The following is a 12,879-nucleotide window of genomic DNA, read 5'->3' as shown; positions in this document are numbered from 1 at the left end:
TTTCCGGCGAGCGATCCGGTGGTGGGGCACCCGCGCGCATCTGATGGCGGGCATGGACTTCCAGACCCCCGGCCACCAGGAGACAGTGACCACGGATGCCTCCCTGGAAGGGTGGGGAGCGCACACCGTAAATCTGCACGCGAGAGGCCTTTGGCTCCCGACGGAGAAGTCCCTCCATATCAACGTCCTGGAGCTCCTCGCAGTGTTTTGGGCCCTCAGGTCCTTCCTTCCGTCCCTCAAGGGCAAGGTGGTGAGGATCTTCACCGACAACACCACCACCATGTTTTACATCAGGAAACAGGGCGGAACCAGGTCCCCAGCCCTGTCCAAGGAGGCCCAGGACCTGTGGCATTGGGCCGTCGCCCAAAGGATGTTTCTGGTGCCGTTTCATCTGGCAGGGATAAAAAACACCATCGCCGACTCACTCAGCAGGGAGCTGCGCTCGTGCCACGAGTGGGAACTACGACAGGATCTAGTGGACCGCCTCTTCCGACGGTGGGGCACACCCCAGATCGATCTGTTCGCGACGGCGACGAACTCCAAGTGCCGGAGGTTCGCCAGCAGGTTTCCCCAGCCGAGGAGCATGGGCGATGCTTTCTCGTTCCCCTGGGAGGGCCTGTTCCTATAAGCGTTCCCTCCATTGCCATTGCTGATCCGGCTCATCAACCAGCTCAAGAGGTCACGGTGCAGGATGATCCTCGTTGCACCTGCGTGGCCGAGGCAGATATGGTTCCCGGACCTTCTGGACTTGTCAGCGTCCCGTCAATCAAGCTGCCAGTGGACGCGGATCTGCTCTCCAGGGAAGGAGGCGCCATCCTCCATCACGACCCGAAGTCGCTGAACTTGCAGGCCTGGCTCCTGCAGCGTCAGAGTTTGGAGGATACGACATACCGGCCGACTGCAGAGAGGTTCTTGCAAAGGCCAGGGCGTCCTCGACTCTTAAATGCTACGGACACAAATGGAAGAGGTTCTCTGTCTGGTGCCACGCACAGAAGATTAACCCTCTACGGATTACGGCTCCCCAAGTACTGCCGTACCTACTGACGCTGGCCAAAGCTGGACTGGTGCACGCGTCCATCAAGATTCATCTTGCTGCGATCTCCCGATACACCAGAACCACGGGGCGGATGTCCTTGTGGTCTCATCGTCTGGTGAAAGAGTTCATGAAGGGACTGTTCAGATCGTTCCCGCCGGTGAAGGCCCCAGCCCCGGCGTGGGAGCTCAACGTGGTGCTGACCAAGCTCATGGGACATCCGTTCGAGCCTCTGCACTCGGCCCCGTTGAAGTTCTTGTCGTGGAAAACAGCGTTTCTTGTGGCCATCACCTCCGCACGACGGGTGGGAGAGATCCAGGCCCTTTCCTGCAAGGCCCCGTACTTGACTTTTCACAACACAAGGGTAGTGCTCAGGACGCACCCCTCCTTCATGCCCAAGGTGCCGTCGGACTTCCACCTCAACGAACCCTTGGTGTTGCCTGTTTCTTCCCGTCGCCTTCGTCGCCGGCTGAGAGGACTTTGCACTCGCTGGATGTGGCTAGAGCGCTGAAGTTCTACGAGGACCGCACAAAGTGTTTTTGGAAGACGTCACAACTCTTTGTGAACTTTGGACCTGTCAATCAGGGGAAGGCTCTCTCGAAGGATTCCATTTCCAGATGGCTCTCCGGATGTATCATGTACTGTCATCGGTTGGCAAACCGACCACTGCCTGGCCGTCCGAGAGCCCATTCCACCAGAGCGATCGCAGCTACCACCGTGTTCCTATCTGGTGTGCCCCTGCTGGACATCTGCAGGGCTGCTACGTGGAGGTCGACGCACACCTTCACGAAATTCTACTGCGTCGATCGGGATTCCAGGGAGGAGTCCAGGGTCGGCCAAGCAGTGCTGCGCAACCTGTTCGCCTAAGGTGAGCCTGGTGAGGAGGTAAGGTTTGCTTAATGTTGAGTTTGATGTAATGCTTAATGTTGAGCCTTTGCCACCTCCCGTGGTTGTGCATGTGTGTACTGCTATGTATTCTTTATTCATGAGCATGTGAATCCATGCCAGACCCCATGCTGGAGAAGGAACAAGTTACTTACCTGTAACTGTTGTTCTCCAGCATGGGTCTGGCATGGATTCACATGCGAACCCTCCCGCCTACCCCTCTGCGGCTCTTCACTTGGTCATACTGCCACTTCACATGCTTCCAAATCTGAAGATGGCTGCCAGAGGCGGGGCTTAGGTAGAGGGCAGTCATTGGCTGTGGTCAGTATGACGCAGAGATCAGTGATTGGTTACTACTACGAAAGACAGATCAGAAACGAAACTGATACTGGTTTTTTTCTTTACCGAGGATTCCCAGCCTGACGACGGGGAATATTCATGAGCATGTGAATCCATGCCAGACCCATGCTGGAGAACAACAGTTACAGGTAAGTAACTTGTTCCTTTTCTTATAATATCAGATGGTTTTATTTTTTTAGAATGTTCGATTGCACCAATTAATGACTTTAATTTCGTCTTCGTGGTCAACCACATAAAAAAGAATATAGGTTTGCTTTAGAATTAGTTGATGTGAGCAGAGGGAGATGAAAAATGACAGCGTAGGGTAATGCTTTTTTGGGTTATTGGAAAGGTTAATTGTGTCAAGTCACTCTAGAACGTTCTGTTTCCGACTGATTCAAATCACCCTTACGCTTTAAAAAGCCTGGTGCTTATTCTTCAGGTTCAAATGGTGCTTACCTATCTGGAAACAATTACAGGACCACACAAAGTCACGCTAGTCCTTTCATCTTCTATTTACAGACTCTATCTTGCTTCTTTTATAAGACTGACCTTTAGGCATAGATTTCTTGGGCATCCACTCCAGGTGTCATTTTCATGTACTCCTAATTTATGGGAGTTTTTGGTCTCTGAATGAATCTTCCTTCACTTTGAACAAGACTTTGGCACATTCTTCTCAAACGCACTGCACCTCTTAGCAGTGCCGCCATCCTGTTTTCCTCATTATTCTTAGATGGCCTTGACCGGCCTTTAATTAGCAAGAAAGCTAGCGAGTGAGCTTTCCAAAAACACACCTCATGTTGGATTCCTACGTGGCTGTTGACCAACCCTCTAATTGGATTGCTATTTTTCTGTTATCTACTTTAAGCTCCCTGGGTGCCTCTTTTGTCTCCCATTTCAAGAGGCAACTATCCTTCTCTGCTTGAAGTTAGTAGATGGGTGTTGTCTGCTTCACACTTTTTTCTCATCTTATGCCAAATGTCCCAGTATCTTTGAATATTTGCAGTACACCAAACAACCTTGTCGAACTTCAATTTCTATGTGGCAGTATGTAAACTGCTCCTTAGCCAATTTCCACATTCTTACGTTTATTTGTTAGCTTCTGTCCCAGATTTAAAGTAAGTAGAGAGGATAAAACTTGAATGTGAGGCAAAAGCCAGCTGACCATCCACTCTTTCATCAAACGACTCTCAACTGAGAGACTGTGAACATTACCTGTGTTCAAGTGACTTGCACGTACAAGGCAGCCATGTGGTCAACATTTCACTAGCATGTCAAAACCCTTATATGATGCAACCCATTTCCATCTTTTATGGGAAAACCGCAACATACCAACATGACACGTAAATAACATAATACACAGACACACATGATAACACTCAGTTGTTTCAACAATAAACAACCAATGAAGATGCTGGCAGAGGAAATGCAACATTTTTGTGAAGTCTTGTGAACATCTGTAACATCCACCACATAAACGGGCACCGGCAGAGGACATGCCCTCCTTACTATGCAGCTTCTTAACATATCATTGTGTACTGCATCCAGCCCAGACTCTCCCACTTTACTATCCTGCACATCCAGCCTGTGAACTGGCATAGGATATGCACTGAGATACCATACCCCTCTCTTGAATCAACATTTGCTCCTAAATCTAATTCTTGTGATACATGACAAGTTCAGAAGTGAATAGATCCTTTAGTTCCCTCTTCCCAAAAAGCCTTCAGCAATGAGCAAAAAACAACTCCAGCAAAACCGATGCATTGCAGATAGTGAAACTGCCTGAAAACATACATACATAAGCAATGATTCCATAAATAAAGCATATATATTTTTTCTCTCTCTCTCCCCCTCTCCCCCTCTCCCTCTCTCCCTCTCTCTCTCTCTCTCTCTCTCTCTCTCTTTCCCCCCAACCCCCCCAAATTTGGAATGCAACATTTTAAACCACTGTGCACCATCTCACCACATCATTGCAAAAATAAAATAATGTGATGAAAGAAACGCATGACTTTCCAGGCATAGTTAAAGACAACCAAATTAACAATATGTGACCTGCCTTCAAAGTCAAAAATATCTTGTGCAATCTCGTAGTCAACTCGACAGCCGTGTCTTTGAATATAAACCTAATGAATGCCTTGCCTTGGTTGCAGCTCTGACTCACTGCCTTCTTTAATTTCCTTAGTGTGTGATAGTTCTATGATGTGACTTTCTACACATGTGTATCCATTAATCTCATTCTTCACATGTATAGGTCAAAATGTAGAAAAGTCACCTTTTTGTCCTTGGAAGCTTTCATTCTAGTCAGTGTAATGTTGCGTCCCAGTAACAATTAGCCTCTCTTTACTGATAATCAGAGACGACCCTGGTCCTTTTTTACTTTTCACAGTGACCTGCATGCATTCCACCAGACCCACTCCAAGGGCTTTACAGCTATGTATAAAAGACATTCCTATGTGTTTTAGATCATGTAGCAACACCGGCGCACAGCTGTGCTATGCGCCATGCAATGTGGAGCATGGCCAGTATTTCCTGCTACCCAACTGGCACTGTATCGCCACAACGTAGCATAGCTCGGAGGAAGCCAGTCTTTGCTCCTGTTGAAGATTGTCCCTACATATAATTGCTCTATACTATTAGCCTTGAACAGGTACAACACAAGCTCACTACCGCTCACACGTGACCCAGAACATCTGCCAATTTCTAACATGAACTACAGTGTCCACTAACACAGATATAACTCTGCGACTTCAATCTCCTCCTGATCACTCTTTGATATTCGTAAAGCCTAGGATGACAGAATGAAAACCGTCAGCACTTTTATATTCGTATAGGTAAACACTGTTAAATATTCTTTTGATCCTCTTTAGAAATTCTAATCTGCTGCTTATTTGTGGCTGCAATTACTTGCATAATTTGAGTGGTTACTCCTTGATGGGTGGTGGGTGTTTCTAAGCTGCTGCACTCCCACCACAGCACACATCAGTCCTTTATGCCTTATTACCACTATTGGAACATGCATCCATTCCAAATAAAGTTCTCGTCAGCCAAGTTACTGAATATGTACTTCTTGGATGCATTTCTCAGCTTCTGTTCAAGGTTTAAACTAAGAAGACTGGTAAACTCTTGAGTGCTTGGTGAAAACCATAGTCACTGCCACTTTTCAGGCAGGCATTTCCAAATTGGCACTCAGAATATTCACCCAATTCATTCACCAAGCATTCCAGTAAACTGTTCCTACAAGATAGCATGTTGTAATTTCTTTGGTTTTTATTATGAAACAGTGGTGTCATTTCAAGCCGAAATCACTTCGAAGGTGAGCATTTACAGACAGCAGAGGCAGTCCTTGGGTAAAGTGCCTTGGCAAAATAGTATTATTGGATAGAATGTGACAAGCCAGGTGATGAAGAGATAGAAGGGAGACCATAAACCACGGACAGGAACCGCGGGCATTACAGCGTTGTTATACATTTAGAGCCTGAAGCCAATGTATACATGTTTTGTCAAAATGTAGACTTGCTGAGGGGATGAGAAGGGCGGGTTAGGGTATTTGGTGAAGATAGGAAGGGGAAGCTCTGCGACCCTAGTGTTACACTGGAGTGCTGGACTACAAGATAATGAATTTTACTTTTCTGCAACAATTTGTCTCCTCTAAATATCCTTAGCCAGACACACACACTCGTTTCCATCACTCCTGTGTTTTCAAGACCACTCAGTCGCCTTCCATGCTTTAAAGCTGGGTCGGAGCTCCCCATTCCATATGGCCTCCAGATTTGTTATTTTCTTGCTCTTTCTTTCTCATTGCTTTCCATTACTCTGATGTCCAGTGCACTGATGTGGTCCATTTCCCAATCGTTTAATTCTAATGGCTTTCATTGATTGTAGCCTTTGCCAGTGCCATGCCCTTCTGGTGCACATGTGTTGCATTAACCAGTACCCATGCTCTGGAGGATGCTTTTTATTACTTATCTTCCATTGCAACAAGGCCAGTAATCTGGCCTTCTCGGGAGGGGAAGGGGGGGAACCCTCTCAGCAGACCAGGTAGGGAAAATAAAAGTTCTGAAATAGTCAAGAGAGCTCTGGTTTTCCTCTTGGTGCCAGTATGTATGTGTGCACATCTTGGATACTTTCAGCATCCTCAAGTCTTTTCTTCATTGCCGGGACACCCAAGCATGAGCGTAGAGACCGGAGGGCCGGGCAGCAAGAGGAAAGGAAAGCAGAAGGGAAAGCTAGACCATTCAAGTGGTGCAGCATGGCCTGTCTCAATGAGCCCTGTCGGAAGGGGAGGGAGGCAGTACAACTAGATGAAGCCACTGCATTACAGTATGCTCCATCGGAAGAGCTGCGCGGCGCTGCCATGGAATACTGAAGCTTGCACGCCGGACCTTGTAGACTACCCTCAACCACCAGAGACATAACCAGGAGCTATCAGCGCCAACTCCAGATTCACTTACTTGTAGACTCAACATATATGTCCTAAACCACAAACATGAATACTAGCCCTCCCGGGTGTTAGGCAAAGTTTGTATGCAGTACTCTTTGGGACCACTACACACAACTAGGACTACAGGTGTAAGCAAAACCAACCTTTGGTATAAATCTGTACTACACAGTTTTTGGTAGCGGAGATGAGCAGCCAGGCTTATCACAAGAGGGAATGTGAGCTGTAATGATGTTACACAGAGGTCTACAATCACGGGTGTTCAAATAAACTATTACACTCAGGGTTTCTTTGTTAAATACTTATACATTTATTTAACTGTCGGTTATAAAACATGCATAAGAAGGAGGCAATATAATCACACACAAATATACTTCAGTACTGTACACTCTTAAGTTTCTGAGGCATTCAGATTACTTTGAAGGAGGAGTAAAAAGTCATAAGTTATCAGAACATAGAAAGAATACAGTTATTTCTAAGGCAGATATTTTGAGTTCACCAGAAGAGTCAATTCAATTCAATAGGCTAGGCCAAAGTCAATGGGCTAGAGTCTTGGATAGGATAAAGCAGTTCTGGTAGATAAACGGAAAAGTCTCTGCAAAAGTTCTTAGGAATAGTTTGTAGCAAGAAGAATCATATGTTGGGTCACAAGCTGATTAGGCCTGTGAGTTGGGAAAGTTTCAAGCACTTTCACAGTGAGAGTTAAGTACTCTGCCTGGTTTTACAGTGCCTTTACAAGTGAAGCAAAAGATGCAGCTGGTGACCTCTGTTCCTGGCAGTTCCTGCAGATCTCACTGTTCCTGGGCCTCGGTCGTGGTGACAAGAGTGAGGACGTCGGGGGACTCCTGCACTGCACTGGGACTGGTCAAAAAGCTGGCAACTGGCAAATCTTCAATTCCAGTAGCTGTAGTCAAGCACACAAGCTGGTGTCCCTCTCCCTGGTTATTCGGTTTCCTGCAGCACTCTGAGGAAAATACAACCAACTCTGAGAATGGTATCCAGGTGGTTTAGTGTCCAGTTGATTGGTTCCACCAACTCAAAGGGAGAAGTCGTCCTTGCAGGGCTTCTCTGTCGAGATGAACTTAGCGATTCGGACCTGCAGCAGGGCTTAACCAGGCAAACCAACGGTCCAGGAGTTGCAGCAGCCATCCTCTTCATGCTCGTCTTTGGTTCTTTCGTTCCAGTGGTCGACTCCGCCTTCCAAGCCAAGAGACTCGCCTTTTATTCAGTTCTCTCCCATATTCCAGCCTAGCTGTCACTCACCCAGCAGGGTTGCTGTCCTTGCTGGACAGTCAGCCAGCCATTCACCACAGAGTGCATTTGGGTCTCCTAGGAGACTAAGCTCAGGGAGTTTCGCGCACCTCCCTCACTTCCTGCCCACCCCAGACACTCGGGCGCCAGAGGCAGTCTTCACTCCTGAACCCTGCCAAAGGTGAATGAACAAAGGAACCATACCTGGTTTGGCATGCAGAGCAAAACTCTAGAAGGACCTTTCCACAAAGAAACCGCAAGAAAAGAAGACTGGGACCTGTTTTTGCAGAGGGGGCTCAGACGGCATCTTGAAAAACATGGCTCCCGTGATTTAACACTGCCGCTGTTCGCGGTCGGGAAAAATTGTGGTAGTTCGTTGTAAAACCACTGCCACCAGTCATTTCGAGGGGAAAGGGTAGCATTTGACTGCTACATGAGTATCTAGACACAGGGGGAACTAAGTAACCCCTCCAGCACGCTATTGTAAGATAGGGTGTGCTGGGTCTAGGAATATAAAAGTCATGGAAGAGACTGAATTATATAAACAAGGTTCTACAAACGGGAAGTGTTTTTTTTTCTGGTGAGGTGGAGGATGACCCAGGAGGAGAAAGTAGGGAACAGCGGCTTGTAGAAGAGATTTGTTTAGCTGGTGAGTTAATGGCTTAGGAGCGGAAGTTGGTGCACAGTGTGTGGGTTTGTGTGGCGACTAAGTAGAGCGATTAGTGTAAGCAGTGAATGTGAAATGTGAAATTGAAGTAGAGTGAAAGGAGGGCATTTGAGTAGTTAGTGGGAGGTGGCGAGCAGTAGGGGGAGGAGCAGTGTGGGCAGGAGTGGTAGTAGGGGGAGTAGTAGCAGAGAGGAGTGAGTAGAGAAATAACATCAAAGGGTGGAGGGGGGATTGAAAGACTGAAGGGATATCGGGTAGAAGTGAGCGGGAAGTAGCCTGAGTAGAGAGGGAGACGTGTACGTGGACATGCAAGGACAGCCTGAGTCCAGCCAGAGTTATGTGCAAGGCGCTGTCTAAATCCCTGTTAGGAAACTAACCATTCGATAGAGTAGGGGGGCTGTTGGGAAGCCCTTGATGGAGATTAGATGTCCAGCATCTTAGTTTCTCACCTGCAGCATTAGTCAGCATATAGACAGTAGGGATGAACATTCAATAGCACTAACCATGTGCTATTGGGTAAGGGTGGAGTGTCAAATTGAGACAAGTAAAGGGGGGAAGGCACTATGCCCCACTATTAAAAACCTTGAACTGTGCCTTAAGGCTCAGAATTATTTATGTGCCTTTTGTGACATGATGTATTCTGAACTCTTCTAAATTTTCATCTGCATTGTCAGACATATTAAACATCTGAGGAAGTATGGTTGAACCATTGGAACATAGTATCTGAGCGTACGCTTCCCTCTGTTATACATGGTATGTTTAACGGAATGCTAATCTTTGTGCACTCACAAACATTTATAGAATGTTTTAAACTGACATGTCCAACCTCTTCAGATCACATTTAACTCTATCCCATTTTCTGAATGAAATGGGGCTCTATTCTGAAGAATGAGAGCTGTTGCGTAACTATCACAGAAAAAGCAAGATGTTTCTATTCACATGTGGAGTTATCCCAAGCATGGACTACAATCCTGGCAATCCTCTATGGGTTTGTGAATGATCAGCATGTTAAGAGTAGCGTAATCCAGAGCTAGTGAAAGCTTCATGATTTTCTCACATAGGAGTTGCTAAAAGATGTCAACTTGCTGATAAACACTTGTTGGCGTTTGTTTACAGTGAAAGAGGACATCTGCTAGTTTCTTCCATGTATTTGTTTTCAAAACCTTGCCAGTGTAGCAAGAAATACCCTTTGTTATAAATGTAGAAGTTCATAAACCTAGTTGCAAATTAAAAATAGTTGTTTTATATTTTTCAGAGATCCCACTGATGTCTCCTGTGACAGTGACAGTGGAATGACCTCTAGCACCATAAGCAAACTTGCAGAAGCCCGGAGGACAACATACCTTTCAGGGAGATGGGTGTGCGACGATCACAATGGAGACACAAGCATCAGTATTGCAGGTCCCTGGATATGCCTTCCATGCAACGGCGATTATTCAGCTTATTATAATTGGGTAGAAGAGAAAAAATCCACTCAAGGACCTGGTAACTTTCACCTCTATTTTTGTATAATTAATTTAGTAAAGGTTTTGTTGAAATGTAAAGGTATAACACAAAAGGTAGATGGACCAAGTTACTGTCCAAACAGCAAGTCTTTTGCATTGGCTTTTACGGGGCACATATTGTAATCTACTCCCAAAAATGGTTGTAGTTGAGCTTTGTGAATTTCATGTTTTATCTACTAGACCCCTGCAAGGATTGACCAGATGGGAAGCGTGCGGCGGTACCCTGTTCTTTTAGCGATGGATGCAACAAAAGAAGCAATTTGTTTAGTAAACTGGAAGTGGTTACAAGGGTAACTCAGAAAGGAGCATACAGGGTGGGTGTTTGCAGGTTTGGAGGAATCTCCACCGAGGTTGGTGGCATCTTGAGAAAATAGATTTGTTCAACAACCAATGGTTATTTGGGGGGAAGAGAAAACAGGGACGACATCAATACTGGCTCTGAGTTGAATCTCAGACTGTGTCATATCTCGATGCCACTGGCAGAGGGGCTCCTGGTGGAACAGCTCCTTTCAAATGGATTTCTTCCACCCAGAGATTCCTAATCTGATTTTCGGTCTCCAGCGCCAGCTAGCTTCTGAACATTTTTTGCTCCCAGGGGCACAGCAAGGCTTTGCGTCAGCTCCAACTGATGCTGTTTCGAGCCTGTTAGGAAAGATGTTTTCTTTACTGCTTTCCTCTCGTAAACTTCAATTGGATCCCCCGTCGTTTTGATATTGTATGCACCCTGACTTGACTTTTTGGAGGTAAATAGTCCTCAGCCTTACTTACCTCACTTTTTGTTCACCTTTTCTGGAGAAACTGATCAGACCATAAGACTATCAATACTGGGGGACCCTGTCTCTGTTACTGGAATTCCTGTTGTTTAGAAACTGCACACATCTTACCGTGAAGTGTAGTAAGCACATTATGTGTCCCTTTTACTTTGTGTCTGCAACATTAAAGTTGCAAAAGACAGTGTGCCCAGGATGGGATGATGGAACAAACTGTCCTGAGCCCTGCTCGAGAATATGTGCCTGCTTAGCCTTCAAAGTGTTCCTGGACCACTCAGTGAACTGGCCAGCTCTCCCCTGGGCTACCTCGCTGCACTGAGTTCAGCTTTGGAACTCTGCAGGACTTAAACTTATGGGACAAGATGCCTGCCCCTGGAGTTGCTGCCTTACTAACCAATGAGGATCCTTGCAGGGCCTGTTGCTTTGTTCTCACCACAAGGATCGCCTGTTGCGTCTGATTGCGGTGACCACAGCTGCAACCTGCTTTTTTGCTCCCTGGAGGTCGCCTCAGGTCAACTGCTGCTTTGTAGAGGTCTATATCCTGTGAGGCCAAGGGTGACCAGCTGTCCAGCCTTAAGTATGTTCTCATTGGAGCATGGAGCCAGCGATAAGCCAGACCCAAACCAGACACCAAAAGTGACCTTAGCATCCGTAGACACTGGAATCTCCCTTGACCGGACAAAGCCTGCAAGTAAGTAAGACAGCAGATTCAAGAGCGTTTGCTGAAGGAATCTGAGTAAGGGGGTTGAGTTTACATACCTATTCTTGCCCCCGCCATATTGTGGTATGGACATAAAGTCCTAATCCTACCTCTTCCTTGCCTGGCCATGATCGGTGGTGGTCCGATCAAGGCTTCCCCCTCGGGCTTCCCCTAGAGTAGTTTGATCGGGAGAGGAATCTACTAGAACTTTACTTACCTTGCTTTTCTGTTTCTGGAATATTTACTTGCACCTGTTGACTTTGTCAAATCTTGTTAGCGAATCCTAGTAAACCTTCCTGACTCTATGCAAAGTGATTCTTGTGGAATGGGTGACTCATAGGGCAATAGCCCCATCTCCTAGCAGGGCAGGACTGATTAAGAACTAGTACCTGAAAGGAGGTTATATTGTGGGATTTACTTACCTGTTTCCAACTGCTTCTAAATTGGTACTTTATTTCTCTGTTTCACTTACTTTAGCCTTCACGGTTGCTTAAAGTATTGCTTTTAGTATTGCCTACAATTGTATGTCTCAGATTTAAAGTGCTGATGTTCTACAACATTGTGCTGATGTCCCCTAATACGTGAATTTATATATTTATTTATTTGTTTATTTGATTTAATCAATTTAATGATTTTTACAAAACAATGTTGAAGAAGAAAAATGCTGAAGAAGAAAAAAAGAAGGGGAAAGGGGAAAAGGGAAAAGTAGGAAGAAGAAGCAGTAGGAAGATCACAGAGACAAGATGTGTTTGAAAGTCTGTGTGGTGGCGATTGTCCAGGTGTTCCTTTCGCCGCTCATTAAGCGACCCCACCAGAGTTCCTCCTCCTTTGTGTACGATCCCGAAAGGTGTGGTAGCAAGAATTTCTCGCCTATTGTCTTTGTTTCTGGACAGTTTAGTAGCAGGTGACGTAAGGTTTCAACCTTTTTTTCGTTTTTGCAGAAACGGCATTTGTCTGAGTTGCTTAGCCCTCTAAGTTTTAAGATCTCGTTGGTTTCCAAAAGGTTTAGGCGCGCTCTCAAGAACAAATTTCTGGCAGATGTTTAGTTTGTTTTGATAAGGTGGAAGATGTCTGACAGATTTCGCCTGTGCTGCGTTGTCCAGGGTTTTGATCCAGTCGAGCTCGCCCATTTTCCTCTTTATTTCCTCTTTATTTTTTTCGGGCATCGGAGGAGCTCGGCCTCCGAAGCGTTGATTTCCAGTAGTTTCCGTTTAAACGCTTCTTCCCAAGATTTTAGCGTGCTGCAGCGTGCGCCCACAGTTTCTGAGCGTATTATGGCGATTAGAGGCGG

General features: G+C 46.1%; 1 protein-coding gene across 1 annotated transcript in view; it reads left to right on the top strand.

The window, feature by feature from the left end:
- The window catches only part of ATG14 (autophagy related 14), a 1,873,818-nt gene that overhangs the window by 1,011,602 nt on the left and 849,337 nt on the right, over positions 1 to 12,879 (top strand). Inside the window, exon 6 of the mRNA XM_069637604.1 lies at positions 9,869 to 10,098. Within this exon, the coding sequence (XP_069493705.1) occupies positions 9,869 to 10,098 (230 nt within the window). The remainder of the gene's footprint in view (positions 1 to 9,868; positions 10,099 to 12,879) is intronic.

The sequence above is a fragment of the Ambystoma mexicanum genome, chromosome 14 (genome assembly GCF_040938575.1).
Source record: "Ambystoma mexicanum isolate Mex_15411 chromosome 14, UKY_AmexF1_1, whole genome shotgun sequence".
Classification (NCBI taxonomy): Eukaryota; Metazoa; Chordata; class Amphibia; order Caudata; family Ambystomatidae; genus Ambystoma; species Ambystoma mexicanum.
Note: the sequence above shows the minus strand (reverse complement) of the source record. Positions and strands in the feature narration are given on the sequence as shown.